Source organism: Pseudoliparis swirei, chromosome 24 (assembly GCF_029220125.1).
Source record: "Pseudoliparis swirei isolate HS2019 ecotype Mariana Trench chromosome 24, NWPU_hadal_v1, whole genome shotgun sequence".
Taxonomy (NCBI): domain Eukaryota; kingdom Metazoa; phylum Chordata; class Actinopteri; order Perciformes; family Liparidae; genus Pseudoliparis; species Pseudoliparis swirei.
In genome coordinates, this window is record NC_079411.1 from 9,759,225 (window position 1) to 9,771,526 (window position 12,302).

At 43.7% G+C, this 12,302-nt stretch overlaps 1 protein-coding gene across 1 annotated transcript in view; it reads left to right on the plus strand.

Moving 5' to 3' along the window:
- The window catches only part of bnc2 (basonuclin 2), a 97,598-nt gene that overhangs the window by 51,804 nt on the left and 33,492 nt on the right, over positions 1-12,302 (plus strand). The window contains exons 2-3 of the mRNA XM_056408781.1: positions 685-787; positions 2,129-2,364. Of these exons, the coding sequence (XP_056264756.1) occupies positions 685-787; positions 2,129-2,364 (339 nt within the window). The remainder of the gene's footprint in view (positions 1-684; positions 788-2,128; positions 2,365-12,302) is intronic.

Genomic DNA, 12,302 nt, shown 5'->3' on the forward strand with positions numbered 1-12,302 from the left:
TTTGACGCCTTTTCTTCTGCCTTCTTGTCAGAGAGAAGTTTACAGCACGCAGCTGCTGCACTTGTGATGATAGAGCTGTATTCATTTCTGTCTACATGGTACACGTTCTCCCTGCTGTACAACCTCTATATTGTTTGAAGAATGTGAAACATCTCACAGGATCAAATGACCTCGCTAAAAAAATGCACCTGGATTTCTGTTGGAGTTTTTAACAGCCCTTGATGAAGGCTTAGGCAGACGATGCATTGTGCTGTACGGAGTTGCCCTCGTCGAGTCTGGACACTTAACCTCTCACAACTAAAAGCTTCCCGGGGTCAGACTAAGTGCAGCTCCAGTGTTGCGTAATGGAGCCTCAGTCAAAACAAGTTACATTTCGGTGTTTTCAGGAAAGGAAGTCCTTTGTCGGTTCTCATGAACTCTGGGAGATTACAGTAGGCTATGGAGCGTCATACTCACGAGTCGGAATGACATAGTTTGATGGATGCAACTGCAGATATGCTTCTTTACCGCAATTGTCGCATTTTTAAGGAAGACTTTGGGGGAGGGATATATTTATATATTTATATTTTTTCTTTTTTGGGGGGTATTTATGAGTGTTAGCTGATAACTGTCCTGTCTTTATCATCTCTCCTCTGTACTCGAGCTGTGATTGATGGGGATGTGTCTCTGTTTCTGTCTCTGCAGGCCATTCGCTGCACACTGGTGAACTGCACATGTGAGTGTTTCCAGCCAGGGAAGATTCACCTACGGACATGTGACCAGTGCAAACATGGCTGGGTAGCCCACGGTGAGTCAACTCTTTGTTAGGGTGGCAAAACGTTATCTGAATATGGTTTCAATAAAAATGACCCTTTTTTACTAGTCCTTAAATAAATATACCACCAATTCTTGCTTCTCTCGCTCTGTGGTTGTGAACGTACTAACATTGAAATGTGTTTGCACATTTTCCATAGTAGAAGAAGCTTTGCTTTCATTGCTTTGTTTTTGCACCTTTTTGCAACAACAAAAAGAAAAGAAGATAACCACAAGACCGATAAAGAAGCGAGAGACCACACCTCATGAGTTTTTCATGCGGGTAGAAGAAAAAGGGAGAGGAGGCAAGAAAGTACAAAGAGAGGGAGGAGGGGGAAAAAGAAAACACCTGTTTGGCTTGCGTCTGCACAAGAGCGGGCCATGGGCCCTTCAGCGGATCGCACAAGACCCCATTGACTATTTTTTAATCTCTCCCTCTGAACTGTCAGGCGCCCATCTCTCCTCTCCCCCACTTTTCATTTCATGTCGGCATTGGCAGGGACTCTGACAAGTAGTTCTTCATTTTTTATTATGTTCGTGTCTGGCTGCGCTGTGTTGTCAGGCAAAGCACTCGTCAGCAGGAAAAAGCCGTCCCAGGATCAGAGAGAGACCCAACCAGGTGTCACCCAGACAGACAGGGAAAGGGGTGGGGGGAGGGAAGGCGAGAGGTATGAGGGAAGGAGAGAGGGAGGGATTGAAACAGAGAAAAAGAAAGAGAGACCAGGTGTCGCGCAGACAGCCAGAGAGGAGAGAGAGGTGACTGAGGTTGCAACAGAGGGGGCAATAACAAAACCCGACACGCACCCACGATCAAGCTTTTTTGCAAACCTTTGACTTTACTGTGCCCCCACCCACCACTTCCGAAACCAAACCTACATGCTTGAATTCATAGTACATAAACCATTTGAGCACACGCCTGATTAGGAATAAATACATAGGATAAAATAAGTGAGGCAACAAGAAATGAAACTCCAGCCACAAACAGAGAGGATTAAGATAGAAAACAGTTTGGTTGTAATGGAGGTTGAGGTCGAAGTGGAGACAGAAGAAGTGGATAAAAAGGGAGCTTTAAGAGCAGCATGCATAGGAAAGAGAAAGAGATTAGATTACATAAAAAGAATGGCAGATAATTACGTTAATGCCATGTGCTTTTATCTGATGGATATGTTCTTATCAGGTAGTGCTGACCGTGCAGTATCCTCCAAAGGAAGATTTGAGATGAGAATGAAACGTGATAGTCATTGACCCAGCCTGTCTGCATATGTGAGTGTGTGAGCGTGTGTGTGTGTGTGCATTTTCTTCTATTTCTCATCTTGTCACCCGGTGATTCACGCAGCTCTGGATAAGCTCAGCACCCAGCACATGTACCACCCGACCCAGGTGGAGATCGTTCAGTCCAACGTGGTGTTCGACATCAGCAGCCTGATGCTGTACGGCACCCAAGCCGTACCCGTCAGGCTCAAGATCCTTCTCGATCGCCTCTTCTCCGTGCTGAAGCAGGAGGAGGTGCTACACATCCTGCACGGCCTGGGCTGGACCCTCCGAGACTACGTCAGGGGCTACATACTGCAGGTCAGTGACCAGCGCGCATGCTCCAGCAACAATCACATGAAAAGCATCATACAGGGTTATTTGAAATGTCAAGGCCAAACGTTAGCAGCACTTACTCTCTCCTTGCTCAAATGCATCCCTTCCCATGCTTTTATATTTGCTGGCCATTTGCAATGTTTTTTCAAAGTGGGAATAATGTACACAGTGAGCCACTACCATTACTTCTCACCAAGTGTATCGGAAAATTTCTCCTGCACTGCATTTATTTTGAGAGGTATTGATCACAAGCACAATAGTGACAATCTAAGCCACTTCAGTCCCATTGGCCATCCATTTTCCTCACATTTTCCCCGCTGTTACTTCTACTTCAGTCTGCCCTGTAAACACCGGTCCTCTCGAAAAAGGGAAAGGAATTTGAAAAAAAGAGGAGAAAAAATGTCATGCCAGCAAACTATAAAACCACTGTAGTGTGTTTCCTCTCCCCATCTATCCTTCCCTCCACCACTCCCTCCCAAATAATTGCAGTCAGACACATTTCTCAATCAAAGGTACGGAGGTTTTGGTGTTGAAACCCAAACCAAAGTGTTCCTGAATGAATTAGTTAAGAGCAAGTGAACATATGTATGCGGTTAGTGTGTGTGTGTCTGTGTGTGTATGTGTGTGTCTGTTGTGTGCACATGTGCTTATCTGTATGTGTATATGGTTTAGTGTTCCAAGAGTGTAAGTGGAACAGCATGGTGAGGAGAGGGTGGTTTGTATGTGGAAACGGCTTCTGTGAGTAAAGCGCTCGCAGAACCAGTCCCTTTTTCTTAAAGTCTTTAAGAACACACACACACACACACACACACACACACACACACACACACACACAATAAACAATAGCAGCCCAGCAGTTAAATGGAACTACATTTATATGGAAAATATGGTTTGCCATATGAGATTAGAATTTACAGTCAAAGAAAAAAGTGTGAGTGAAAATACACTTATATTTATACAAATATAAATATCAGAAATCTGGGGAAAGTATTAAATTATATAATATAATATAATGTCCTCAGTTATTATTTTGTATTCTTTAGTACTATTATACTAGTCTGCTACGTGTTTATATTCCAATTATTTGATTATTTTTTACATAAACATTTTTAAATATTTAATTAACTCTGTTCAGAATCATTTTGGAGAATTGACTAATGGATTGGTCTATCAAATGTCTGAATTTCTAAAACACCCAAGATGACATACTCAAATGTCTTGCAAATCTTAAACCCCAAAATATTACATTTGAAATAATATAAAACACTGACAAGCAGGAAGTTGGAATATAATAATTTAATTGTTTTCTTTATTAAACAAAAAAAATGACAATCAACCAAATTAGGAAACAAAATTATTGCTGGATTGATAATAGTTGACAGACTAATTAATCAACTGTTTCCTCACAACATTTTTTAAATTATAAATATTCTCCCTATGACGAAACTAAATGCTCCAAATCTGCACTGATACGGCATTGTATTGAGCGACCATCAGAGCACTGTGGGTCTCATAGTTGTAGCCTTTGTGTTTATATCAGCTGGCTCTAATAGTCAGCTGGTGGGAGCACCGTTGCTCAACTGCTCAGCCTCATGTCACGCTACTGGCTAAATCCTCTAGATCTCCTCAGAAGGGCTTCAAAGGGTCGCATGCCGGCGAGAAGCAGCCAGTCACTTAAGGACAGTAAGTAGTCATTGTACGGGCCTATTAGCCTGTAAGTAGCTATGAAATTCAATCATCTTCCTCGAGCCTGCGGGCAACGCTTTGTGTCAGGGGTTGTCCCCCACCACCATGCCGCATTTAAAGAGCAATACAATGAGTAGAACAGTATTTCAGATGACAGCTAATCGGTTGTCTTTTTGATTTCGATGTTGGCAAATGACTTTACTGTGATCCTAAAAAACACTCACTTGTACCTATTTTAAATTGAAATAAAGTAGTTTTGGTATGTTAATTCAAATTGTATCGAGATATGCTTTAAATTACTGTAATTGTACATTAAATACAGCCCCTATTTCTGACTTATATTCCAAAAAAAACTCACATACCACACATTTCACTTTTTCTCTTTGTCCAACCCCCTGCCCCCTAATTTGTCTAATTTTCTGCTACTATGTCACATTGTGTCACATGTTTAGCATGTGTGTGTGTGTGTGTGTGTGTGTGTGTGTGTGTGCATTGTGTTTGCTGGGTGTCAGTGGTTATGGGTGTCAGTGATGCGCCAGAGAATTTAGGACATGGAGCTGACAGAGTTTACCTGCAGCTCCTCTGATGCCTGACCACCTGAATGTTTGCAGTGGGGGAAGAAGGGAAACACACACTTATATTCGACCAATCATACAGCAAAAAAAAAACAGAAAACACAGATGCAGCTGGCCATCAGTTTTCTGCCTTCAGACCAACACTTGATTTAGATAGCGAGCAGGCTTATAGTGATATCATAAAGAAAAGGCCGCGTTGCTCAAAATCATGTGTTACACCCCCTCCATTTTATTATTAGTGCCATCATTGATGACTCGACAAATTTCCCCTTGGGGATTAATAAAGTATATATCTATCTCTATCTATCTATCTATCTAGTGAAGTAAATGTTTCTTTCACTACTTCTCATCACACACAGCACGGGTGAGCAAACACTCTCATACTTTACGTAAACACGGACGACACAAGCCAATTCATTCATGTCAGAAGCATCGCTGCTGTCTCACCACCACCCTGCGTTCCAATGCATTTACATAACTATCATCATTATTTAGTCGCGGTTACCTGCAGAATAAACTCTCCACAAAGTAAAGTAATATTACAAATATGTCACCAATGTGTTTTATTTTTGCTTTCCAGAAGGAATTAATTCACGTCCACATCTGAGATACACTCTGCCCTCCTCCGTCCTCAATGCCGTTCACTGCACGGCAACACATTGTGGTGGTGTGACTAAATATACGTACACTGTGCAATTTATCTTTATAATTGGCTCCTTTAACTGGAGAAATGAATCAATATTATTAAACATGCAATGGCTTATCAAGCGGTAGGAATTTTGATTTGTAAAGGAGAAGAATTATACATGACATCAATAACCATTAAAATGAATGATTGTCTTTCTCTCCCTCATGTTTTGCTCTTCTATAAACCGTTTGAAGCTTGACCTTCAGTCCACAAACTGCTCTTTCATGGCATGAACACACTTGTACAGCAGCAAATCCAGTTGCTGGAGTACTGCCAGAAACAAATGCATGCATGCAGATTTGTGCGTTCAGCCGACCGCGCATCTGCACAATAATGTGTCGAGCGGCATCGAAGTTATTGCTGTCAGAAGAGAATAACTCCCTCCCAGCTTTAGAGTTTAAAAGTTATGTAATGACCTGTGCAGTGCCCGTTACCGCGACAGTAGCTGGCTTATGTTCTGGGAAATATTCAGAGAACTTACAGTCAACTTTACTGAAATAATAAATGCTTTTGTTGGTTGGATCACTTTGTTAACCAAGTGTGATCTGTCGCTCCTTCAGCTTCATCGATTGATGAAGCTCTCCATGACGTATTCAACTGATATATACTTCTAATCTTTTATTTTCTGCGTACACGTCGACGTTAAAATATGCCTAAATTATATTTATACCGGGGTTATGTGAGTCGGGGGGGTGGGGAAAGGACAGAAGGTTGTGAGTGTGATATTTTATTCACTGCGTTACGTCGCCCTGACTGCAGCTCAGTCCGAGGCGTTTTGTGAACAGCCCTTCATCCTTTTCTCCCTCCCTCCCTCCCTCCACTCATCCCTCTCTCCTCTCCCGTGGTTGTTTCCAGACAGACCCACAGCCAATGTGCACCAGATGCCCCCCACCCCCACCCCTCCTCCCTCTCCCGCAGCCTGTCACTGCTCACTCCTCTGTGTTCGATACAGACAGATGGAATTGCTATCAGTCCTGGCTCCTCTCTCTCTTTCTCAGCCAGTCTCCCACACTCCACTCCACGGTTGTGCCGCTTCCTCTTTCTTATCCCTTCACCAAGTGAAAAATAAGTAGAGAGAAAGAACGAGTGGAAAGAGAAGGAGGAGAGAGACGCAGCCTTTTCAGCCAACATGTGGCCCGAAGCCCTGGGTTTTCCTGAGCGACATTCTCAGTAATGTTCTGTCCTTGTAGAACATTGGGCTGCCTCCACTTTTATGAGATGTGGTTTTCCTGACTCCACACGGCTTCCAGGAGACCCAGATGGAACCGCTAACAACCCCCACCGCCGCCACGCAACCGCACGCACACACACACACGCACGCACACACGCACACAGACTCTACTCACACAAACAGTCTTAAACCTAATTGCACACACACTCGGAGGAAGGCTTATTCAAACTATCAGGCACATACACACACACCGCCACAAAATCACACTTGTCTAGCATGGGCTTTGTTTCAGTGGCAGATGCCTGAGCATAAGGATGTGTTTCAAGTCGTTAACGCGCAAAAAAAATCCACTTTCATTCTTGTTATCTACTTATTGGGTAAATATATTGTTTTCTCTAATGAGCATGAACATTGGTGGTCGTTTTAGAGAGCCACAGGGGGGCTGTGCTCTTATTTAAAAAAAAAAAAAAAGTGTGACTATAATGGTGTACATGTGTACTTACACATGTGGAATATGAGATGTAATTACATGGATTAGGGTGCAACAGAATTTGTGTGAGACAGGAAACCATTTCCAGTTGCAGGTGGGTCCTGAGGCCTTAGTGAAAGTACCACTATGCATCTCTACAGTGGTTTAGAGAAGTATTTATTGAGTTAGAGTCACATTTCAGTCTTTTTCTTTCCCCTCATTGCACTCCCCCTCTCCCTTGTCTGTCTCTCACTCTGTCAACTGCGAAGGGCACCAAATCTCTTGATCCTCGCCTGAGAAACTTCCATTTTAGGTAGTCAGGCTCAGTGCAACAAAAATTTTGGACACAATCCCCTTCTCCAATCCCCTCCATACGGCACACTTGTAACCCCTATTTTCCTTCTGTCCTCCTCTCCACCCTCCATCACCTCCCCTTCTCTCAGAACCTGTTTTCTGTTATCACTACTTAATGCCTCACCCTGGGAGATGGACGGGGGAGAAAGCATTCTCCTAAGGTGGAAATTCTTGCGTTCATATGGTTATGATTTGGTGGGGAGGTCAGGCTCGATCTTTGTTGGAAGGCTTACGGTTGGCTCTGTGCTGGCCGTGCTGGGCTCCAAGCACTTCAAAGAGGGCCGGTGTACTGAATCAAGGTGATTCCCCCCCCCCACGCCCTCTGCACACACACACACACAAACACACGCGCACACACTAGTGATATCATAGTCAACTTTATGTAAAAATAAATTTAAAAAACCTGCTTTATCAACGACAAATAATATGTATCAAAAACAATCAGAAAAAATCATGTAATGTTAACAGAATTTGCGAACCTCTTCACGGACACTTTTTTTTTCTCACAGCTTGCAAAGCTCACAGCCAGCTCCTTACACAAAGTCCTGCCCATGCCAAATCCTCAGTCCCTCGCTTGTGAATCCTGAACCCGAGCCTCAGATGAATTCAAGCTGGGGAAGCAAGGTTATGAGCAGGTTACATTGTATGCAGGAATTTGGGGAATAATTCTCCTTGGATATTGGATGTGGAAGAAGGTCTGCATTTTGCCATAGATTCTACAAGGCTTTAAAAATATATCCAAACTATTCTAATGAAACCAGTTTGGTTTGATATACGTATAAGTATTACACATGTTGGAGAAAATCGCTTCCAAAGAGAATAAGTGAAATGATTAATTAAGTGTCCATGTCGAATTCCTTTTGATCAGCAGAAGTGCATTTTTTCTTCTTCTGTGCATTTATGATTCTTCAGCTGCACAGAGGTCTGAAGGGAAGTTTTGCTGACTGATTATTTTTTGATCAGATAGCTGTCTAGGTCTTACGGTAATATGAGGACTGCCAATGCAAAACAGAAGTGTGTTCGTAGCTGCAGGATCATGCCCTTGTGATTCTGTTTCATGCTTTAATATCTTTTAATCAGACTGTCCTTTGTCCTTTTTACACCATTTGATTTGTAAACGTCATCATTAGATCTTTCTTCATAGTTTCTGACCTACCGATCTGGGATCCGTTTCCCCCTCTCACAGTTTCTACTGCAGCCTCCACTTCCACCTGTCACTTCTGACTACAGCAGAGAATTGAGGCGGTTTTCTCAGTGTGTGTACTCTGGTCTCAGCTGGTATGAACTACACAGCTCTGTTGTGATATTTACTGTATCTTTCCACTGCTATTTTAACGTGGCATAATTGTTATCATTCAACACTGCGATGTGCTTTTCCTAAATCAAACAGTCAGTGTGGTTCAACACTTTACCATCAACCTCATCAATGTTAGCATCATCTACAGTGTAAGACACATTCTATCTTTCCCTGCTGTCTTTTCTTCAGGGTCATCCACTGATTAAAACACAAATTTGACTATATTATTATTACATGCAGAACAGGCCTGTAGCAGCAGTTCATATACTCGTCGAGGATCATGGATGCTGCATCGGAGAATGCGATAAAGAGCCAATACACATGTCAATGTCTCCTTAACCCTCCTGTTACCTTAACATTTACAAACATATTTTACCCTCGGGGTCAATTTGACCCCAGCAATTAAAACCTCCAGAAAATTATTAGAATTAATATTGTTTCCCAAGTTTAAGTGTGAGGTACTTTATGTTTGTTTGTTGACTACCTAAATAGCCCTTTAAATATATAAAAAAGTTGATATTTCTTATATGTTTGACACAGTGAAAAACAGCCTGGGGTCAAATTGGCTCCAAGGAACACAGACATTAAACATTGAATGGGGTCAAATTGACCCGAAAGGTAACGGGAGGGTTAAGAGAGACTTAAGTAATTACAACACATTTGAAAATCCCTTTAATGCATCCATTACATGCTTGGTGGCCACATGTATGTTTCAAAATGTTATTCAAACCTAGGATGGGTGACCCCATATCTGGTCAGATTTAAAGATCATGAATATTCTTTGCCAACACGTATGGGAGTGAGAGGCGGTGCTCTAAAAAAATCTGATTGGAGGGTTATCATGCTGTACAGGGCAAACATGGGAAGTGAAAATGATATGCTTAACATACATGGTCAGGCCTGGGAGCTCCCATGGGATCCGATAGGGTTTGATCAAACCCTCCGCTAGGCTACACACACACAGTATATGGACGCCACCTTCTTACCCATTTCCCTCTCAAATCCCTATGATAAAGCGGACTTCAAAGCCTCATATTGAATCCCACAGCTTTATCCGAGATGCTGGTTTGATTCTCTGGCTGCCTCTCTTCCCATGGCCCCCACTCCCATCCACCCCAGCACAGACACACAACCGTATTCACTTTCAATCTATACCTGGTGGAAAAAAGCATCTCTCTCTTGTCAGCCTCATGGTGTCTCCAGATGTTAGCGAAGAACAGGGGCCACCAGTGCTTTTCTTCTCCCCTCTAAGTCCCACCGGCATGTCATAATTAGAATAAAAAGGAATATTCGCCCTGTATTAATGGCTGCTCTCTTTCTCCTCATCCCCTCTGAACACCCTGTTCATCCCTCCTCCTTGCCTGCTCCAGAGGCACTACACTGATCAGTGTAATGGGATCTCTGGTTCTCTCACTGCACATTTGCCTTTCTCTTTTTACCCAGTGTCCATCCCCCTGGACAATTCCCTCAACAGGTCCTCAAAGCCGACCTTGTGCTGCCGAAGCCCCCCTTGGGAGACTCTCAGTCAGCCACGCACCCTAATTGAAACTGGAAATCTGCCAGCCTGCTTGTCAGGAATTTTTATTTACTCCTGCCAGGGTCTGCCCTCTTTACTTTTCGAAGAGGGTCATGTTATAATTAGCTCCTCAAACAGAATCCCTCTCTTTCTGTTCGGCATCCCTCGCTCTATATATCCCTTTTCATAAGTTATAATATCCTGTCTCGCCTGCGCTGTAAGGCGGAAATGGCTTCTGAATTCTGAAGCGGCTTTTCAGAGGGCTATGGGGGTTTGTTGCCGCGGAGGGAAATTGAATTTTACTTCAAGGTCAGCGACACTAATGATAGTGTGGGAAGGTGTTGATCTCGTGCAGAACCTCGCTGTATCGATCTGCACGGGAGATCCTAGTCCAGTATTGATTGTCACACGGAATTGTTCGGGAGTGTGGTGGAAATCACTCGTGTAGTATAAGCGGTGATTTGGGACTGCGGTCACTTTCAGGGGTTGGGAAAGAAAAAGTAATGAATGCTTCAAACAAAAACAATGTGTGATTCTGCCAGAATGAGTGGAAACCAAATGCATGATGATGAACATTAAAAGAATATACAACAATGTCCGGAACTGCACGCCGACATTATGATTGAGGCGTAACAAAGCAGTTAAAGGTATATGCACGCTGTGAATACCACTTGCGAAGCCACAATTGTGCACAACACTCACATATATTGTATCTTCACAGGCTCGAAAATAATCAACCCCTACACAGACACACAACACAGCGCACATTTTAACCAATCTCTTTCATGATTCATTGCTGCTTGTTCGCAAAATGGTTAGTTATGGTTATGTGCCCTGCGGTGTGAGTGAATGTGTGTCACTTCCCCCACAAATGGAAACATTTAGACACTGAAGTGTGTCCTGAGGTGAAGCTCTCACTCATAAAGTAGCGGGGAGGCAGCCTGTGGAGGAAATGAGCTCGGCAGACTGGTGGAGGTGAGAGGCGCGTGACACACACACTGAAGGACCTCACAGACATGCACACACACACACACACACATGCTGGCGAACCACACGCCGGCGACTGCCGCACTTGTGCTGCTTTGCACCGGTGGCTGTCACCGTTTTGTTTTTCGCCAGTGGCCGCAGCTGTGTTTGGCTTCCTGTGTTCCTACGTGACGCTGTGGTGCCATTGGCAAAAGGCACACAGCCGGTACTGTACCTCCATGTTATGTGGCGGTGGTTCAAAGGTGGACTGACCTCACCGTGAACCAACACCGGTGCTGAGACACCTGCGGAAGTTTACCGCGGAGTACAAAATAATACATAGACATAATGGGGCGTCTCATTCTCGACTAAAGTGAATGCTTATTTTGAATTCCTGTTTAATTTAGTCTCCTACTTTATTTGTATATGTTCAGCAGTTTGTTGGAAAACCCCGTCTCTTGTGCTTCTACTGTACCTATTTTTCTTTCGTTATCCTCTCTTTCTCTCCCTCTCTTTCACCGCCGTGTTGTGCACGACTGCCTTTATTAAGCAGGATGACCTGTCATGCAGGTGTGAGGCGAAGGTGATGACCACCTCCGCCCTCTGCACTTCCTCATACTCTCTCTTCCTCGGGTCTAAAGAAAGACACCACCTCTCCTCTACGAATTGGTTTGGCTTCACCTCGGACAGGAGCAGTGGACAGGGAGGTTTGAGGAGGAGGAGTAGGTGATGAGGGGGGAGGGGGTGTGTGTGGGGGGGGAGTGGGTAGGGCTCAGCGGGGAGGAGAACGACTCGGGAAACTCTAAAGTCGGTTAAATCCTGTGGTAGGTCAGCCTGTTTTTAATGATGATTAGTATTAGCATGTGTTGCAAGCTTAAATAATTATTTTGTTTGTTTGTTTGTTTTTATCCCCAGCCATGCCAATAAACAATCAGAGCATTAAGTGGCGACCAAATGGAATCAATTCATCCAGTTTTGCGCAGATGAGTGCAGAAAACGAGGCGTGAAGCAGCCGCTCTCTGTGTTTGTAGTGGCTAATTAGGAGGCCATTATAGGGCATCTCAGCATGGTGCTACCCTGATTGTTTATTAGAATTTCTCTACGGTTAAGGAGAGCGGGAGAGAAAAGGGGACTAATAGTAGTAATAAATGGATAATAAATGGATACCTAGGACATACACACACGCAGCCACGGTGAATGC